Consider the following 20,362-nt stretch of genomic DNA (forward strand, 5'->3'; position numbering starts at 1 on the left):
CAGTTGTTGTTCATTTTAGGATATCTTAAACACCTACATGGTCCATTTTCTTGAAAGGGTCCTCGGTGACCAAGAATTAGCATGTCCCCGTATGTGGACATTGGGTTTCAGTTCCTACAAAGTAGTCCCAATGTCCACATATGTGGACAAAATTAGACATTAAAAAATACTATAAAAATAGCCTCAAATCACCTTTTTTTATAAGTCCCAACAGATTAAACTATTTAAAACTATTTAAAACTATAAATGAAAGTTTGAAATATTAACATGACTTTAAAATGTATCTAAAAATTAAAATGTAAACAACATTCATTTATCTCTGTCCAGTTCAGCAAAAGTTAGCGATGAAATTCTTCAAAACACCCACGGATACATAAGAAGACTTTACATGTCGCACACATTACACGAGATTTACCTGTCTTGCATGGGGGGTTGCGGCATCTTGCAGCATTTTTCATGTCCGACATCATCCTTGGCATGTGGTCAGCTCTATGCCTTCGAGCGACTTCAACAGGAAGGGCAATTCGTTTTGGGAGTGGTTCATCACCAGGCCCAAAATCACCATCATCTTCATCTTCCGAAAGATCTTCCCAAAACAGCAGACTCTCGCTAACTGACAGACGGAAATCGAGAAATTCAGCCAGCTCTTTCTTTGTTTTCCCTTCTGTTATTCTTTCTTCCCTCTCCTGGACCCAGGAGTTGGCTAGGCACAAATCAATCATATGCAAAATGGTACGCACTGTCCATTTCTTTGTTCGTGCACACATCCTATAATAGGAAATCATTCTATCGCTGAGGTCAACACCTCCCATTTTGTCATTGTATTGTTTAATGAGGGCTGGATGCTGAACATCAATGTAAGCATTGTCTGCCTTAGACCACCTTCTACAGACATCAACTGGATCAGAACCAAACTCACTAGAAGCAGTGAGTACTTCTTTATTATCAAACCACTGGATGATACAAATATTTTTATCCTCACGAACAAGTTGATTTATTGAGCCCCTTCCTTCTTTCTTCATTTTATCTGCTGATTTGAGCATTGGTTTTGCTTCCTTTGGTACCAAGTTCTTCATAATAGTCCCAGTGACAGTTATTCTTTTCTCTAGAAGGGCATCCTGAAGCTGAACACTGGTGAAATACCTGTCTACAAATAAAGAGGTATTTGGTGGGACTGTTTGAATGAGGCGAAGTACTGCTAAACCTCCTATTGACAACTGAATGGTGTTGGCATCAGGGAAGGCATCTTTTCCCTGGAAAATCTCAAAATCCAGAACCTCCCCACAAGAAGAAGCCAAGACAAAGTTCTTCAGTCCTGTGGGATTTGGTTTTCCACGTACATATTGTCGAACAGCAACATGTCCAGTGAATGGAATCATTTGTTCATCAATGCAGCACTGTGATGGTCTTGGTCGGCTAATGCATGTCTGCCTAACTCTATCCAATAATGGACGTATTTTCCACAGCTTGTCTATCGTTTCTTATCTTCTGGTACATCAGCATCAACAACAACTTTAATGTGAGATCTTAGTTTGAAGAATGGATCACGTTTCATAGCTTTCTTGATCGCTGTGACTCCAGTACTTTTACTCCAATACATCCGAATTCTTGGATATTTTAATGTTCCCATCATGATGTTGATCCCAAAAAACTTCCGAATATCTTCAGGTGTTGTTCCCAGAGAACGTCCAGTTTGCATTACTGACGTTTGATTTGTAGCTTGAGCAATCAATGCATACAAATCATTGTCAACATACTGATTAAAATAATCAATTGGATTCCAATCTTTATTGATAGTATCAGCTATGGGCGGTTGACTACCATCATCAACATGTTGAGGGATAAATTCTGGGGTAAATGTTGACGAATGCGACCAAGACTTGGGTTTTTCTACTCTTGCTGCAGGGGATTTGCTACATCCCCTGCCACCTACACCCCTTTGTCCTCGTGGACGGCCACGTTGTCCTCTACCTCTACCTCTACCTGAGGATGTTGAAGGCTCTGTTGAAATCTCTTCTGTGCCTGAATTACTACTATCATTGTCACGCTCATCAGACTGCAGGTCGTCGGCTTCGCTTTCACCAGAATCATCAGGGCTATAATCAGAATCAGTTTCTCTAACTCCTCCCGAATTCATTTCATCATCGGATAAGTCAATATCTGAGTCATTGGTAAAGTCAAGAACTTGAGCGGCTTCAAAATACTGGCCTAGATAAATGTTTTTGGAATATTAGATCAAAGAAACTTTATATTTCTATAAATAAAACGATTAACTGTGTGATCAATTCAATTATGTTCCTATTTAGCATTTTAAAGTATATTTATGTTGCCCAACTAAGACCCAGTGTCCACATGTGTGGACATGCTGTTATTATCATTGCAACCTGATGTCCTCAAATGTGGACACATTTTAAAGCTTAAAATCCCTGTTAAAAAAAACTGCTTCGCTATCAAAAACTATTCACAACAAATCTCCACTATCTTATCTTAAAAACAACATATTTCTTAAGGATTACCTTGGAATACCATTTAACGGATTACCTTGTGGATTTCGACTTCTGTCATTCCTCGATGTGGTAGCCATTTTGAAAACCTCTAAAACTGTTGTGTCATAAAGTATTACCCCGAAGCTTCATGGATAGTAGGCTCGAAATGTCCTCAACTGTGGACAGTTGGACTTCTACTGATATTTTGTTTACAATAGAAAATATAATAATTTGAAAAATCGGTATTTTTGTCCACAAGTGTGGACAAGGGGACCGAGGAGGATATAACTATGAAAATATGCGATTTTTTACATATCTCAGTGTGTATACCTCGAAACCGGAAGTGGGCGTGGTCATGTATTAAGGACCACACCCTAATTATCCCACCCAACTTTCGTTGAAAATGGATGAAATCGTGATGAAATATAATCTCTATAATACAGGTGTTCCTTTTGTGGATTTTACTGGTCCTTATGTGGATTTGTGGTCCTTATGTGGATTTGTGGTCCTTTGGTGGATTCTTTCAAAAATTTGCGATTAAATATATTTCTGTGAAATTTTTATATGTATTTTCTGATAAAATTTGCAACATTTTATATTCTAAAAATTTTTTTTGAAAACGTTTTTAACAATGAAAATATGCGTTTTTTCACATATCTCAGTGTGTATAACTCGAAACCGGAAGTAGGTGTGGTCACATATAGAGGACCACACCCTAATTATCCCACCCAACTTTGCTTAAAAATGGATGAAATCTTGATGAAATATAATCTCTATAATACAGGTGGTCCTTTTGTGGATTTGCTGGTCCTTTGGTGGATTTGCTGGTCCTTTTGTGGATTTTTCTGGTCCTTTAGTGGATATGTATTTAACCACATATATCAGTCTAAAAAGCTCAGGACCGGAAGTGGGCGTAGTCACGTGTTTAGGGCCAAGCCCTAAGTACCCCGCCTGAGTTTGACGGTATTTCGTTGACATCGAAATCTTTTCCAGACTTTTTATCAAGGTATTTACTATAACATCTCACATGAGATTGAAGTTGTGTAAAATATTCGCAATTAAATATATTTTTGTGAAATTTTTATGTGTATTTTGTGATGTTATTTGCAACATTTTATATTCTAAGAAATTTTTCTGAAAACAATTTTAACTATGAAAATATACGTTTTTTTACATATCTCAGTGTGTATAAGTTGAAACCAGAAGTGGGCGAGGTCACGTGTTTAAGACCACACCTTAATTACCCCACCCAACTTTGGTTGAAAATGGTTTAAATCTTAAATTTCTATAATACAGGTGGTTTTGAGATAAAAAAATAACAATTATATTTTAAATTTTCAACAGAGAATTATGCTATGTACAGCCATGTATGGGCTATCAAAAGATTGCCCTTGCAATGAGGAATCTAATGATAGCACTTGCATTCTAGGGTATTGTATAGAACTGGAGATATTAGTGAAAATGTCTATACTCTAGGTCATTATCACCATCACTCATATTCAAAATTTTGAAAAGAAAAATATGCTATGCAGAGCTATGTATGAGCTAGCAAAAGATTCCTCTCACTTAGAGAAATCTAATGATAGCACTTTCATTCTAGGGGATTGTATAGAACTGAAGATATTAGTGAAATTGTCTCCAACATAGGTCATTTTTAGATAATTAAATAACACTCATATTTTTTAAAGCGAATTATGGTATGTACAGCAATGTATGGGCTATCAAAAGATTGCTCTCACTTAGAGGAATCTAATGATAGCACTTTCATTCTAGGGGAATGTATTGAACTGGCGATATTAGTGAAAATGTCTATACTCTAGGTCATTATACACAATCACTCATATTCAAAATTTTTAAAAGAAAAATATGCTATGTACAGCAATGTATGAGCTATCAAAAGATTCCTCTCACCGAGAAGAATCTAATGATATGACTTTCATTGCAGGGGGATGTATAGAACTTGAGGTATTAGTGAAAATATCTGAATTTTTCATTTTTTAATATTAAGGAATTTTTGTTTTTTAAGTGGAAAGTATCATTCTGGTGTATCCAAAATAATTGTGAAAGTTGTTTCGAAATTGAAAGGCGTGTTCCTGGTATTGTGGTGTTTTGTTTGAAAATTATTGCTGCCGCAGCGAGCGAGCCTTAAGCGAGCGAGCAAGGCAGCAGATTAAATTATGGAGTAGGGATTTTTTTTTGCCGCAAAGCATTTTGGTCGGCGACCACAATTACGTGCGTGACGAGCTGGCCCGCGACCACAATTCCTTGCGCGTGTGTTAAAGAATTTCTTTTGGTCACGTTGCCTGGTAATTGTTGTTTCTCGTTCGTTGCAGGGAAAAAAGTTTAAACAGGTATTTTGTATATTTCTTTCATGAATATTGCAAGTCTTTATTGATTGTATTGTAATACTTCTTTATTCAAGATATATTTAATTAAGAAATATAACGACAAATATTGTGTTTTTATTCTATACAAGCACGCCGAAAATTTAGTCAGGCTATCGAGTTGTCGCGACACGTTGTTCGTTGTTCACAGTGGTTGTTCATCTTCGTTGTTCACAGTGGTTGTTCATCGCTTGATCGCTGCACAAGTTAAGGGAAAAAAGTTTGTTAAACAGGTAATTTATTATTTTTCAAATTGCAAATCTTTATTGATTGCATTGTAATTTTTTCAACATATATGCATGTTTATTTTTTGTGAGAATCCATACAATATCTTGCCCATCTGAAGCTCTTTGTTGCCTTTTTTTACTCATTTTTAATTTTTTTTACATTTATTTAACGTTTTAAGCACTTCTGTAAAATATTAGTTGTCCTCATTTGACTCATTTCATATAAGCTTACTATCGGCATCTTACAGCATACGGTACAATCATTGGTTTTGTGTTTTTTTCAACTGAAAAGTGAAAAGGGCAAAAATCAAATAGAACTGTAGGTTTTGTGATATTGTATGCCTCATTGTGTGTTCTGCAACTGAAAGGGCTGTAGCCTATATCCAAATGCAACCTTGAATACAACTGTGACTTTGGTAACATTGTTTTTTTATAATTTTATTCAGTACTATTCTTCACTATTTACTCTTCCTATAATTTGATCCAGTTCCATTAACTGGGTGTGTTTAGGCTTGTTATAAACTTATTTGGTTTATTCTGTATTCCTTTACACTTGATCTGTTTCACTCACTGTTATATAATTCCAGTTAGTAAAATTATGGTGCTTTTACGCCTCGGTGTTAGTAAAATTATGGTGTTTTTACGCCTCGGTCCTTAATAATTGGATCCATGTATGTTGCCTAAGTTACATTACATTGGTGTGTTTTTACATGCCTTGTTGCCAACATTGGTTCACTTGATCTGTATCACAGTTTTGACTAATTGTGGTGATCGATGGATAGTAGACTAACTTTCTTGTTTAAGCCAGTTCATTCTGATTCACAAAGGTTTTTGTGTTCAGTGCTAAATTTATATTTGATAATTGAACATAAATTTGTTCCTGAGAAGTATATCAAAAACCTTGATACTCCTTCCAAGTTATTCAAAATAAAGGGTGATGGCAATTGTTTTTTTCGTGCATTGTCATACATCATAACAGGACGACAGACATACCATGCTGTTTTAAGGAAAAAGGTAATTGATCACATGAAAGTAATTGAGAATTTGCTGCAGCCCCATTTGCCATCATCTCTGAGTGAATATCTAAGTAATAGTCAAATAGCAAATGAAAGTGTGTGGGCAACAGACATTGAAATTTTTTTGGCCTGCTCCTTGCTAGACACCGATATTTATGTTTATACCAAGATTGGGAACGTTTTTAAATGGCAAAAGTTTTCAAAGTCGATGCTGAATGAATCTCCACCAAAAAATGATCGTGCAATTTATTTGAATCATACTGGAGGTGTACATTATGATGTTGTGCTAGAAGTGAACTTTGATTTGTTTCCTTCAAATAAATTACACAATGCCAAGGATCTTAACACAAAGAGAACAAGAATCAATTTGGCTAATGAATGTGATCAGCCTATAATTAAGAGGAAAAAAGTAGATGACGTATGCCCAATAAAACCTGAAGTTGTTCAAAAGTCAAAATTTAATGTTCAAGTTCAACATATCTGCAATGATAAGTCAGATGAGAGTGTTTTGAAGACATGTAATCTTTTTGAAAATGATGGATTAATTGGTATGGAAAATGTCTCAAAGTTTCATAAATCAATGGAGTATGTTTTACAACAATGTAAAATTTGTTTTGAAGTTTGGCCAGTGAAAGTTAACAAGAAAAAGTGCCCGTATATTTGCAGTAGGTGGTCATTGGACAAAATAAATCCCAAAAAGTTTTCAGTTCAAAATTCAATGATCCCTTCAGTTGTTCCAAAGGAATTACAAGGGTTAACTCAAATTGAAGAAATGCTTATCGCACGAGCGTTACCAATAATGAAAGTGTATATCAAACCAGGTGGTCAAAGAGGTTATTATGGACATTGTATCAACATGCCGCAGAAAATAACCGAGTTAGCACATACTTTGCCAAGATACCCCAAAAATATACCACTTATTTTGGTTACCATGAAAGGTAAAAACAACACATTCAAAAATGTCATTGTTCGTAAAGCTAAGGTTGAACAAGCATTGTTCTGGTTGTTAGAACATAATCCCCATTATCGAGATGTTAAAATAGATACAATCGCACTTGGTACTTTGCCGCAACAAGGTATTCCTGCTGATCTAAAAAAAATTAACGCACAAAGTAATCTTACCATTGATGATAATGAAATAAGTGAAGATCATATTAATGAAAATGATGATGATACTGCATACAGTAAAAACATTGAAACAAGTAGCTTTCTTCCTGAATGTAAGAACGAAAGTCTTGAAATAGATGCAATTCACAAAAGCTTAGGCTCTTGCAAAATTAATTGGCCATCAATTGATAAGCAACCACTTAATGAATATTCTACGCCATTTCTTGCTACTTTGGTGTTCCCAACATTATTTCCAGATGGTTTGGGTGACCCCACAAATCCATCACTCGAAAGAGACTTAGGTTTTGGTAGTAGAATACAACACTTGATTAAAATTGCTGAAAACGTTGACGGGAAGTGGGTTTATCGTTTTGCATCACATCCCAGATTTTCTTATTGGGCATTAAATATGATTCAAAGGAAAAGAACATTGCAGCAAAGTAGTGTTTACTTGAAGCAAAATCCCAATGAGGCACATTTAACCATGGCTGAATTGCAAAATATGGCTGTAAGTAATGCCTCAAGTTTTATGTCAAAACTTTCCAGATATGTCGCTAATGTCGCGAATGTTTTACGTATTTATTTAATGATTTCACTTTACACACCGTGCAGAACTCACATAATCAACCGACGTTTACGCTTTCGTTTTTACCCATTCCCTCATGTTCTCCGGTATATTCCGATTGTCCCCCGAGTCGACCCCGAGCCTATACTATTTTTAAATAATCCCGACACTCTCCCCCTATTTGATTCATGCAATGAAGCAAATATATATATATAACGTAACTAGAAGTTAATTGTCCTACACTACAGTTCAAGGTCCAAGTGTTCTGACCGAGTTCGCCAGTCTTCTTATTCGACTGTACTTTCCTTGTTCAAAATGTCTTTAATCCGTTCGTTTGCTTCCTTAGCTGCGGCTCTTTTGGGCGCAAACTCTTTTGCCTGGGGATTTAAACTCTCCGATTGTTCCACATGTCCCTTCGCAACAACTTCGTCACAACTCAGCTCCATAGGGCACAATTGTTGGACCGCTCGCTCAATGTATGATTTCCCGGCTCTCAACCTAGCAGCACGAATTACTCCATCTCTTCCTTTAATCAGCTTCACGACGATCCCAATGTTCCATTTACCACGATTCCTCTGGTTGCTTTGAATTATGACGACGTCACCAACTTTCAGTGATAACCTTTTACTCTTATTTTTCAGGTTATGCCTTTCTCTTAGACTTCTTACGTACTCATTGGTCCAGCGGGACCATAACACGTCCTTACAACGACGCAGGTATTTAGCTCTCTTCCGCAAATCTGTTCCTTCAATTAAATCAACATCTGCTTCAGGTAGGAGATTTGTCTGTCCATACATCATGAGATTCGGCGTCAAAATCGGGAGTTGAACATCATCTTCAACGTACGATAAAGGACGGTTATTCACAGCAATCTCCACATCGAGTAAAACCTCCTCCAATTCCTCAAAACTCAAAACAGCTCGACCAATCGATTTATAGAGCGCTTGTTTAACGATTCCTACCAACCGTTCAAATTGTCCACCCCACCAGGGTGCTTTAGCTAGATTAAATTTCCACTTCATCAGGTGATGGGCAAGGTAGTCTTGTAACTTCTCATCCTTCATCAACGCATTCAGCCACTTTGCAGCCGCTACAAAACTTTTCCCATTATCAGAGTATATGGTGGTAGGTCTTCCCCGTCTTGCTATGAATCGCTTCAAACACCGTATAAACCCATCCGTGGTCTGGTCTGTCAGCAGCTCGAGATGTATCGCTCTTGACAAGCTACAGGCGAAAAGCAGTATGTACGACTTGCCTTCTCTCTTCTTGGAAAACTTGTAGACTATCGGGCCCGCGTAATCCACGCCAATGACTTGAAACGGCGAGGAGCCTTCTGTACGTTCAACCGGTAGGTTTCCGGGGGGAGGGCTGTGGAAAGCTGACGCATGAAATTTCTTGCATCCATAACAGCGAGTGTTGACACTTCGTGCAAGCTGTCGCAGGCGTGGTATCCAGTAATCGTGGCGAACGAGTGCCATGGTAAGACCAACTCCCCCATGGAGAGTTAATTCATGAGCATCTTGCACCATCTTTTCCGACAGGACGACCTTAGGCGGTAAATATACGGGGTAAGTCCCTTGTATGCGACCTCTACACTCGTAGATCCCCTCATGATTTCTCTGTAAGTTAAGGGATAACTCATCATCACGAAACTTCTCCGTCATACTGTATCTCTCTTGGACTCTTCGGATCCACCACTTCACCTGTTGCTCTGTCTCTTCAGTCGTCAGGGGCCCGAGGTTTCGCAAATGTTTTGGGGTCTTGCAGTTGTGAAGAAATCTCGAAATCCATGCGTTAATACGGATTGTTTTCCAGTAAGGATGTTTGATTAATAGTGCATCAAAGTCGTCTTGCGTCTCTATCGCCGTCGCAAGGATCTCTTTAATCTTCTTGGCTTCGGCTTCAGAATCTTTACTTGGCTCGGTCCTCACAGAAGCAGGCCACTGGTCAGAATCAGCCAACCAATGAGGTCCGTTGAGCGATTCACCGGTTAAATGATTTGCTTCGCATCCTCGACTCCCTTGATCAGCTGGGTTATCGTCAGTACCAACATGTCGCCACGTAATGTAATCTTTCTCGTTGATTTTTCTCACCCTGTTGGAAACGAATTGTTTGTATGTTCCGCCTCCCTTAATCCAATGCAGGGCGACTAGGCTGTCTAGCCATCCAAATACTGCTCTCACTGGGTACCCCGAGAGTGCGGTTCGTACATTGTCCACCAAGTTCGCGGCCATATGTCCCGATACCAATTCCAGCCTTGGGATTGTAAGGCTCCTTTTGGCCAATCGCGATTTTGCCGTCACCAATCCGACACTTACACCTGATGGTTGCTTCACTACCGTATATACTGCTGCTGAAATTCCAGACCCACTGGCATCGCCGAAAGTGTGTAACTCCACGATTTCTAAGGGTTCTCTGTATCTCGGGATACTTCTTGCCCAAAGAACCTTCTCTGGAAGGCATCGCAGGAACTTCAGCCACTGCTGTCCAAGATTGTCAGACAGTTTTTCATCCCATGGGAGGTGTTTGTCGCAAACCTCACGAAATATGATCTTCCCCAATAAGGTAACAGGAGATACAAACCCAAGGGGATCATAAACTGATGCTAGGAATCTTAAAATTTCTCTCTTTGTATTCTCATCAGGCTTATTTGGGAAAGTAACACCAAGCGTATCGTTATGTTTGTTCCATGGTAATCCTAACAATTTGGTCTCTCCTTGCAGAACTCCCAGCTGATCTTTGGCATAGCTCTGTTGATGATCTACATGATTGTTCTCCTCTCCGCTTTCCAGTTGTGAATAATTGGAATGCCATGGCTTTCTCGAACACACTCTTGGTAGTTCCTTTCAAACTCAGGGCTTCTTCTTCCGTGGATGCACCAGTGATAATGTCATTGACGTACAAGGATCTCTCTATCTCTTCTATCTCTTTTGGATATCTCTCTCTTTGCTGATTCAAATGTTGCTTTAGTGTTGCAGCCAAAAGGAAAGGGGATTAGACTAACCCAAACAATGCTCGCGTAAATCTTAAAACTTCAATGTCCCTGGGGTTCTTGTTCTTGATCCAGTGGAAACGTAAGGCGTCTCTGTCCTCCACTCTTATAAGCACCTGTAAGAATGCTTTTTTCAGATCGGTAGATAAAGCGATCGGCTTCAGTCGATTCCGGACCAGGACATTCCATAAGAGGTTCTGGAGAGGTGGGCCTGTCTCCAGACAATCATTGAGAGACGGGCTTTTCTCACTTTCTCTCGCAGACGCATCAAACACAATTCTCATTTTAGTTGTTTCAGCGGTTTCCTTGATCACCGGCTTATGGGGAATATAAAATTCCCTACCCTGAGGATCATTGACAGCTCTCTCCACAATACCTTCCGCTAATTGTTCCTGAATGATGGTGTCATACTTGTCTAACTGGACTGGATCTTTTCCTAGTTTCCTTACCAAGTTTTCCAACCGTTTTAGGCTTCCATGTTCATTTGTTGGCAAGGGGTCATGTCCTGATTTCCATAGCAGACTTGTCTCGTAACGACCGTCCTTATTTTGGGTGAGCTGTTCTGCGAACTCCTCATAAATGACTTGTTGATTTTCTTCTTGTTGGTCTTCCAGACCCAACACATCCAAGCTACATAACTCTTGGTAATCGGCAGATGATGTTCTAGTTGCATAACCATTTGACAATTTAGACTCACTGCCAGCAGACATCACCGTCCATCCTAACGTTGTCAACTCAGCTATTGGTTCCAGTGGTTGACCAATTCTCGGTTTCGTTTCCATTTTAACTCTCGAATAATCACTGGCCCCCAAGATTACGTGAACAGGCAATTCACTCTTCTGATCGTTGTTGTCCATCACCACTCCCTGCAAATGGTTGTATCGCTTCAGAAGCTCTTCATATCTAGGGTTTGGGACTGTCAGAAGTACACTTTTATCTACTTCATTCAGCATTGTTGACATTTCAAACTTCTCATTGACACTCGATACGTTCACCTCGTAGCTGTTGACCTTTTGGGTGGTTGAACAGACCATCATCTCAATTTGCTTATGCTCAGTATGAGTTGGTTTCTTGTGTCACTGTTTCTTCCAGCAACGCCGTCCTGGCAGGATCGCCACTGTGTCGCGAATGTTTTATGTATTTATTTAATGATTTCACTTTACACACCGTGCAGAACTCACATAATCAACCGACGTTTACGCTTTCGTTTTTACCCATTCCCTCATGTTCTCCGGTATATTCCGATTGTCCCCCGAGTCGACCCCGAGCCTATACTATTTTTAAATAATCCCGACAGCTAACATCACTGGTAGTAATGCTTACTGGTATAGAGTACGTGAAGACCTGAAAGCTATTATAGCTTATAAAGAGGCGCCTACAATTTTTTACATTTTCTTCTGCTGATATGCATTGGCCACAACTGCATTCTCTTTTTGATGAAAACTGTCCTAATCCAACCACTGAACAAAGGAGGAACAATGTCATTAATAAACCTCATTTAGTTGACTGGTTTTTTACCAAACGCATTGAAAGTTTCTTGAAGTATTGGTTGTATGACACTCTTGATGCTGAGTGGCATTGGTACAGGTATGAATTTCAGGCTAGGGGTAGTATCCATTGTCATGGTATGGCAAAATTGAAAAATGACCCTGGTCTGTGCAAACTTGGAGAAATAGCACTTAAAGGCTTTATTGCAGAGAAAGATAACACCTGTACAAAGATCCCCGATATTTTGCATCAGATTAAGAAAGGTAAAGATGCATCGCAAGAAATTGCTAATTATGCAGATTCCTTGATTTCAACAGTTAATCCAATTTCCCCTGAAAACAAATCATGGACAAAACCACTACCTCATCCATGTAGTAAAAGACACGAGCTGATTAAAGATCACGAATCGGACTACGCTGATCTCCTAAACACAGTTCAACGCCACACCCGGTGTAGCCCAAACTATTGTCTAAAAAAAAGTCATGGCAGTAAAGAGCCAAGTTGTCGCTTCAATTACCCTGTAGAATGTCGTGAAAAAACTGTGGTTGACTTTGAACCCATACATACAAAGGATGAATCTGTTCAATACAGATTGAAAGTGAAAACTTGAAGGAACGATTCCAGATTGAACAATCATCAAATCATTCAACTTAAAGGGTGGCGCGCAAATTGCGACATACAGGTTATAATTGATCATCATGCTTGTGTGGAATACCTTTCGAAATACGCTGCTAAGGGTGAACCACGATCACCAATGCTGAAAGACACTTTAAATTCTGTTATAAACCATGATGACTCTTCTCCGTCTACTAAGGTCATAAAAAGACCTATGATGAAATATGTTGGTGAAAGAGATTTCAGTGCACAAGAAACAATGCACTTGCTACTTTCTCTTAATCTACATTCTACCAGTTTCAAAGTACTACCGATCAACTTAAATGGTTCTCGAAAAATTGAAACGACCCTAAGTAGTGAACGTAAGTGCACTCAAGATTCTTTGTTAGATATTTACGCAAAACGTGAGGTACATCAAAAGAACTTACCAAATATCATGCAAATGAACTTTATAACCTTTGCTGCAGAGTATAAAGTTAGTAAAGGCAAGCTCATTGAACAATCCGCTAATGTAGTGCCCAGAATTTTCCCAAACTACTCTCCAAACCCGAAAGGAGATAATTATGGTTTATATTGTAAATATCAGCTTCTGAAATACAAGCCTTGGAGTGGTTCACAAAATGATGCTTGGAATAGCAATTCACCCGATAACAATGTGTTCATTCATGCATGGCACAATGTTTTGCTCTCCTCTTTTGCAAAAGATAATGTTCCAGACTGGGAAAAAAAGATTCAGAACGCATTAGATAATTATAATCAAATTAACGATGAACTTGAAACGGTAGAAAAAGAACAAAATATGCAAGAAGAATGGATGATAATTTCAGATATACACAACACCATGAACATTGAACAAGTAAGCAACCAACAGGATTTTCATGATTGGAAGAAAGGGTGTTTGAGTTATTCTCAGCAACAACTCGGTGAAATGCCTAATTGGATTAAGACAACGAAGGAAACTTCAAAATTGAACTATAACGACAGTAAACAAACTGATGTGTCCACTTTTAGTTCGGGTCAAAGACTCACATATAATTTAGTCAAGAATCATTTTAAGAGTTCTGCAACTGAAGAACCTTTGTTGTTGATCATTAATGGAGTAGGTGGCACTGGCAAAAGCTACTTGATTGATGCTATTTGTGATTTGCTGGGTGCCAAATGTGCTATTACTGCTTCCACTGGTAAAGCAGCTTTTAATGTTAGAGGGATAACTGTGCATTCATTGTTGAGGCTACCTATTAGAAATTCGAATCAAACCGACTTAGCAGGTCAAACTCTTGCAACTTTTCAAGAAAGCCTCTCTGAAATTGATTATATCATGATTGATGAGTACTCAATGATAGGTCAAACAACATTAGGATGGATTGACAGATGATGTAGGCAAAGCACTGGTAGGAAGAGTGAACTATTTGGTGGCAAATCGATAATACTTACTGGAGATCCTGGTCAGTTGCCTCCTTTTTGTGATAAACAATTATACCACTCTAAACCATCTTCTCCAGTAGGCGAACAAGGTTATTATGCGTACAATATGTTTGATAAAGTAGTAACTCTTACAATGAATCAGAGAGTTAAAGATTCCAATATCTCACAGAATCTCTTTCGAAGTTTATTGCTTCGTCTACGCAATGGAGAATCCATGAAAGAGGATTGGAAACAATTGCTGACCAGACAACCATCCCATGTTTCTAACCTTCAAGAATTTCAACACTCTATAAGATTGTTTTATAGTAATGAAGAGGTTGCTAAATTCAACTATGAGCATTTACTAGATCTTAAACAGCCAATCGCTCAAATAAATGCTAGGCATTCAACTAACAAAGCAAAAGTGATAAACTCCCAAGATATGTATGGCTTACAACCAACATTGCTTATTGCTAAGAAGGCACGAGTGATGTTGACAATGAATTTGTGGCCATCAGCAGGCTTGTGCAATGGTGTGACTGGATATATCGAAGATATAATTTATGCACAAAGTCAAGAACCTCCTCTTTTACCCACTGCTGTTGTTGTTAAATTTGACAACTATATTGGTCCATCATTTTCTACAACACCTTGTTGTGTTCCTATTTCTCCGATAACAGTCAGTGTAAACCTAAACAATGTTATCCACGAGCGACAGCAACTACCACTAACACTTGCATGGGCTTTAACAATCCATAAAAGTCAAGGAATGACTATAGACAAACTCTGGGTTGATATTGGCAAGAAAGAGCATTCGTTAGGAATGTCATATGTTGCCTTAAGTCGCGTTCGAAAACTTTCCTCCATGGTCATCGAGCCAATGCCATTTGATCGACTTAGCTCAATTAAGAAATCTGACACTCTCCACTACCGATTAATAGAGGAAAAACGTTTAGAAAACTTAGCCAAGAACCTCATAAACAAGCTTTAGCTGTGTAATAAGTTTCTTAAAGTTTCGTTTCATCTTTAATAAACGCGTATTCTAATAGTATTCTAATAGTAGCATACATAATTCTTACACGATTTACATTTTGGCGCGATGGGATCTCCATTTTTTGTTTGTAGATGTATTATGATATTGATTAGATCATACTAAATAAGGTTTGCAATTTTTTTAATTTCCCAACAGGCCCTCTACAAACACATGGAACCAAATAGCAATGAAGGTACGCAGTATAAACATTGCAATACTGTAAATCTGTAGCACACAGTTTAGGTTAGGGGGATCACTCTACAACACATAATGCTTCATTTAAGTGTGGACGTTTTTAATATTTTAGAAACAATGGTGGCCTACCTCCACAATCTTTCAGAGATTAAAACCAGCCAACGTAACAATGCTTACTTCAACCTAACCCCTACAAATGCAAGACAAGTATAGAACCGTCTGCTTCTCGCCTGAAAAGCATTCCAAGTGCAAAGCTAATTACGAATCATCATCTCCCGTGGAAATATCGAAGTATCAGATCAAAAGAAACAAAATTACTGATGAAGACGAAGTACATATGAATAAGAGAATGAAGCTTGAGGACGCCAAAGACAACGAGGTCTCGTTTAATATTAAAAATCTGCCAAAAGTCGAAAAAGATGAACAATTGTATGATGTGGAAAGTTTACTTTTCTGGGAAACCAATTCACTTGTCAACACCAGTGGCAGAATAACATTTACGGGACCACAAGAGACAATCCAAGCAAAGGGGAAAACCATCAAAAAGCAAGAGGCGGTATTGACGGACAACAGCGCATCAATTCGCCTTGTGTTGTGGGAAGGCCATATAAGCAAGATCGTCAGTGGCTGCTCGTACAAGCTAAGCAATGTTGCTATCAAGACATATCAAGATGCAAAATATGCCACTCTAAACGCAAAGTCTTCAGTTGAAATTGCTGATACGGTCTTCGACAGGGAGGATGAGATCACCATCGATTTTAATCTTCACAGTGTCTCCTGCCCAGCAGATGGAGTTAAATCCATAAACAGACATTTATCCTGCTTTAAATGTCACGCAAAAATTGTTCCTGTCCCTGGAAAAAGATTAATAAAGTGTAGCGAGTGTGGTGTGGGCCAATTAAGAGAGAAGTGCAGTACCAGAATCTACGCCAGCGTTCTTTTCTCTAAACCTGGTGAAGAAATTAACTTGACACTATTTGAGGACAAGCTAATGGAGTTGTATAGAATCTTTAAACCTGATACAACAGCAGATTTCTCTCAGCTCAGCGATGACGATGTAATGGAGTTCATTTTAAGCGTGAACGCGAAAGTATATTATAACAATAAGAAAAATTATCCTCTCTGTTACAAACATTTGAGGACAGATTTTATACTTTGCTATGGTATCACTCCAATCTGTTCTGTTGGCTAGTTATGTATAAAAATGGAATATGACGAACTAAAGTCTTTACAACATATTTTGAAATTGTTCATGTTGTTGATATTTTTTATTAATATCACCTTCTGTAGATTGTTAAAGTAGACTTGAATTGACACATTCAAGATGTTGACAGTTCATTTTAAAAAGTATTGTTTTTTCAAGCTGTATTAAGGTTATTTCAAACTTGTTGTTTGTGTCATATATATTTGTCGTTGCTAAAGTTAATAAACGGTTATATCGCTTCTTTTTTATTTGGTCACATGTTCTTGAAAGTCGCAACCGTTGGATTAATCGCCCCATTGAATTGAAAAACGATAAACCTCGTTTACAAGGGCTAGCATAGCATGGCGCTTCTGTCGTGATTGATAAAGGCAGCATTCGCTACCTCTAAGGTAAACTAGTTTAAATTTAACTGCTTTGGTGGAGTGGAAATTATTTACTAGAAAGCATAAGGCTCTTAAGGTGTGTATCAATATGTTTTTATGAAAATTTAATGTGCAATTAGTTTAATATTTCCAATATTGTTGGCAAATTTATATTTCTTTAAAATAAATACAAAATGTTGTCAATCAAATCATTACCCACTGATCTCACTAAAAATACTGGACCTGCTTCCCTGGTCCTTTCGTGGATTTTTATATTTGTTGGGCGTTGCCAAAAACTGTGGAGGGTGTATCTCAGAGCGGTTATGACAGATTACAACAAAACTTTGGTGGGGCATGTTGGGCGTGGTCACTCATCAGGGGACACGCCCACTTCCGGTTAAAAGCTAATTAAGTATTTTTTTTAATTTTTTTAAAACTTTGGAAAGGTGTATCTCAGGGGGTTTTTTACCAACTCCACCCATATCCCGGGGGGGGGGGGAATGTGGGCGTGGTCATCGATTTTTTGCCACGCCCACTTCCGGTCGCTGGTCCTTTAGTGGATTTGGTCTGGTCTTTTAGTGGATTTTTGTGGTCCTTCAGTGGATTTTTGGTCCTTTAGTGGATTATGTATTTAACGATATATATAAGTATAAAAGAATTGACACCTAAAGTGACTGTGGTCACGTGTTAAGATCTTAATGATAAGAAAAATCTTAACGACACATGGCCGTTTAGTGGTTTTTGGTTGTCCTTTAGTGGATTATGTATTTAGCAACATATATCAGTATAAAAGACTTGAAACCGGAAGTGGGCGTGGTGACGTGTTCAGGAGTACGCCTTAATGACCCCACCCAACTTTGGTTGAAAACGGATAAAATCTTTACGACACATGGCCGTTTAATGGATATTTCTGGTCCTTTAGTGGATTTTGGTGGTCCTTTTGTGGATTATGTAATTAGCGACATATATCAGTATTAAAGACTTGAAACCGGAAGTGGGCGTGGTCACATGGTTATGACCAGATTTCAACCAAATTCCGGTGTCACGGTCTCAGAGCTCCCCCAGTCTCAACGCTCCCCTTGTACCTAATGCGCATGTGCATTGTAGGGGGATGACTGAGCACGTAGCAGTGCGGGCTCAGTTCTCCCCCAGTCTCAACAATCCCCCAGTATGGCTGGTTGCAGAATCGAAGCAAAAAACCGTCATATAAAACTTCATTCACGTTAGTTTAATGCAAACTTATGTTTACGCTCAACTGAACGTATACTAAAGGATATCTGTTGTGGATTTTGAATGGTCAATATACAGTATGTCGCAAATTTAGACTAAATCTCTAAATCATATGATAATGATAATATAAATATAAATAAATCATCAATGATGATAATAATTTATCAACAAAACACCGACTGACAGAGTGAGAGTATTTTTAAATGGCCACATTAATAAATTACATATTTTTTCTTTCTGCTTCTTACAGTCACTAGTATTTATTTATAAACTTCCATAATATTGATAAATTTAAAAAAGATTATTTTATTTATTTATTTATAATTACTGTAATATCAGTCATTGTCAACCCCTTTAACTTTTTATACCTCTTTGGATTTTTGAATTATCAGCAAGTCTTGCTCCGACTCAATGACTTATCCCTTGGAATCGATCAGGAGGTCTCACTTAGTTATTGCTTTGAATTATCAGTCAGTTTAATTCTTCCCCTTTACACTGTCAGTCTCAGTGATTCAGTCATCCCCTTTGTACTACCAGTCTCAGTCATCTCCTTTGCACCACCAGTCTCATTCATCCCCTTCATACTATCAGTCTCAGTCATCCCCTTCATACTATCAGTCTCAGTCATCCCCTTTGTACTACCAGTCTCAGTCATCTCTTTTGCACCACCAGTCTCAGTCATCCCCTTCGTACTATCAGTCTCAGTCATCCCCTTCATACTATCAGTCTCAGTCATCCCCTTTGTACTACCAGTCTCAGTCATCTCCTTTACACCACCAGTCTCAGTCATCCCCTTTCCACTAACAGTCTCAGTCATCCCCTTCATACTATCAGTCTCAGTCATCCCCTTCATACTATCAGTCTCGGTCATCCCCTTCATACTATCAGTCTCAGTCGTCCCCTAATTTGCACTTACAGTCTCAGTCATCCCCTTCGCACATAGTGTCAGTACTATTCACTATTCATTCACCAAATTCACTTGCAATAGTTTTAAGAACTTTTGTTCATAATAGTAACATTTATTTAGAAACAGCTGTAGTTATTTACAAAATCACCTTACTACTTATATACACTATAAACTTACTGCTTATTTACACTATGAACTTACTACTTATATACACTATAAACTTACTGCTTATTTACACTATAAACTTACTGCTTATTTACACTATAATACTACTTACAGTTGATACAATTAAACACTGTATTTGCATTAACAGTTTTTGGGACCTTATCACACGAACGATGAAACCAGCCCAAACATGTTGAGCATTCGATCATAAACTGACCTTCGACATATGGCATCCTGCAGTGGCACAATAGTTCAACAGTCTCTTTTGAACGACCATGTTCCAAATGACCAGACTGGCTTAATGGGAACAATGACAGTTGGTCGCACATGAAGCACATGCACAGGTGTACCCTCATCAGGCTCTGGTCATAGGCTTCTTCACTTGGGTCACGTCCACTGCATAAACTAACTACAACTGCTGCAGCAAAAAGACCACAGTCAGACACACCTTCTTGCCTTTGCATTTTGGGCCACTCAATCACCATGTTTGGCAAGGTGGTCCTTAACAATGATGCCAATCTGCTTTTATCATGTCCAGACATTGTTCGATAAAGTGAGTTATAGACCTTTACAGTGTTCTTCCCACATCCAATATTTGTTACTGTCACCCAATGGCTTCCTCCTACATTCATTATTTGGACAAAGTTCTCTAGTCCTTTCTCCACTTTAGGGGTCTTGCTTTCAAAGGCCAACACTGAATGCAGGCCCTTTACTGCTGGAAAGTTATTTGAAATTAAGTATTGGGTGTAGTCGATGTCTCATCAGTGAGCCAGTACCCCTGCTGCATCATTGTTGATGCCAGATCTTCTGGATTTGCATTTGGAGTGCAATGTAGCACATTCTGGCTTGGAGACTTTTTGTTTCTGGACTTTGCCTTAACATTCCTCCTCCTGACTTCTTGATTTGCTGGCATGTCGGACGGTGGAGCTGGTGAGTCGGGTGGTGGAACTGACATGTCGGACGGTGGAGCTGGTGAGTCGGG

At 38.6% G+C, this 20,362-nt stretch overlaps 4 protein-coding genes across 4 annotated transcripts; 2 read left to right on the forward strand and 2 right to left on the reverse strand.

The window, feature by feature from the left end:
- Nucleotides 1–338: 338 nt before the first annotated feature.
- Nucleotides 339–1,379, reverse strand: LOC114530404 (piggyBac transposable element-derived protein 3-like). The gene has a single exon (XM_028552026.1). The coding sequence runs from the start codon at nt 1,377–1,379 to the stop codon at nt 339–341; it is 1,041 nt and encodes a 346-aa protein (XP_028407827.1).
- A 6,693-nt stretch (nt 1,380–8,072) lies between these two features.
- LOC114530405 lies at nt 8,073–11,811 on the reverse strand. The gene is made up of 2 exons (XM_028552027.1): nt 10,790–11,811; nt 8,073–10,569 (listed from the first exon to the last, which is right to left on the reverse strand). Exons 1-2 carry the CDS (start codon nt 11,809–11,811, stop codon nt 8,073–8,075), a joined length of 3,519 nt encoding a protein of 1,172 aa, XP_028407828.1.
- Nucleotides 11,812–14,411: 2,600 nt separating this feature from the next.
- On the forward strand, nt 14,412–15,275 carry LOC114530406 (ATP-dependent DNA helicase pif1-like). Its single transcript, XM_028552028.1, has one exon. The coding sequence runs from the start codon at nt 14,412–14,414 to the stop codon at nt 15,273–15,275; it is 864 nt and encodes a 287-aa protein (XP_028407829.1).
- Nucleotides 15,276–18,719: 3,444 nt separating this feature from the next.
- Nucleotides 18,720–19,251, forward strand: LOC114530407 (uncharacterized protein PB18E9.04c-like). Its single transcript, XM_028552029.1, has 2 exons — nt 18,720–18,748; nt 18,846–19,251. Exons 1-2 carry the CDS (start codon nt 18,720–18,722, stop codon nt 19,249–19,251), a joined length of 435 nt encoding a protein of 144 aa, XP_028407830.1.
- Nucleotides 19,252–20,362: the final 1,111 nt, after the last annotated feature.

Source organism: Dendronephthya gigantea, unplaced genomic scaffold, assembly GCF_004324835.1.
Source record: "Dendronephthya gigantea isolate DGI-Jeju-01 unplaced genomic scaffold, DenGig_1.0 000062F, whole genome shotgun sequence".
NCBI lineage: Eukaryota > Metazoa > Cnidaria > Anthozoa > Malacalcyonacea > Nephtheidae > Dendronephthya > Dendronephthya gigantea.

Coding starts and splice junctions, on each gene's coding strand:
- LOC114530406 (XM_028552028.1), top strand. CDS start 14,412: ATGTTTGATAAAGTAGTAACTCTTACAATGAATCAGAGAGTTAAAGAT.
- LOC114530404 (XM_028552026.1), bottom strand. CDS start 1,379: ATGATTCCATTCACTGGACATGTTGCTGTTCGACAATATGTACGTGGA.
- LOC114530407 (XM_028552029.1), top strand. CDS start 18,720: ATGACTTATCCCTTGGAATCGATCAGGAG. Junction 18,749..18,845: donor CCCTTGGAATCGATCAGGAG/GTCTCACTTAGT, acceptor TTGTACTACCAG/TCTCAGTCATCTCCTTTGCA.
- LOC114530405 (XM_028552027.1), bottom strand. CDS start 11,811: ATGGTCTGTTCAACCACCCAAAAGGTCAACAGCTACGAGGTGAACGTA. Junction 10,570..10,789: donor TTTACGCGAGCATTGTTTGG/GTTAGTCTAATC, acceptor ACAACTGGAAAG/CGGAGAGGAGAACAATCATG.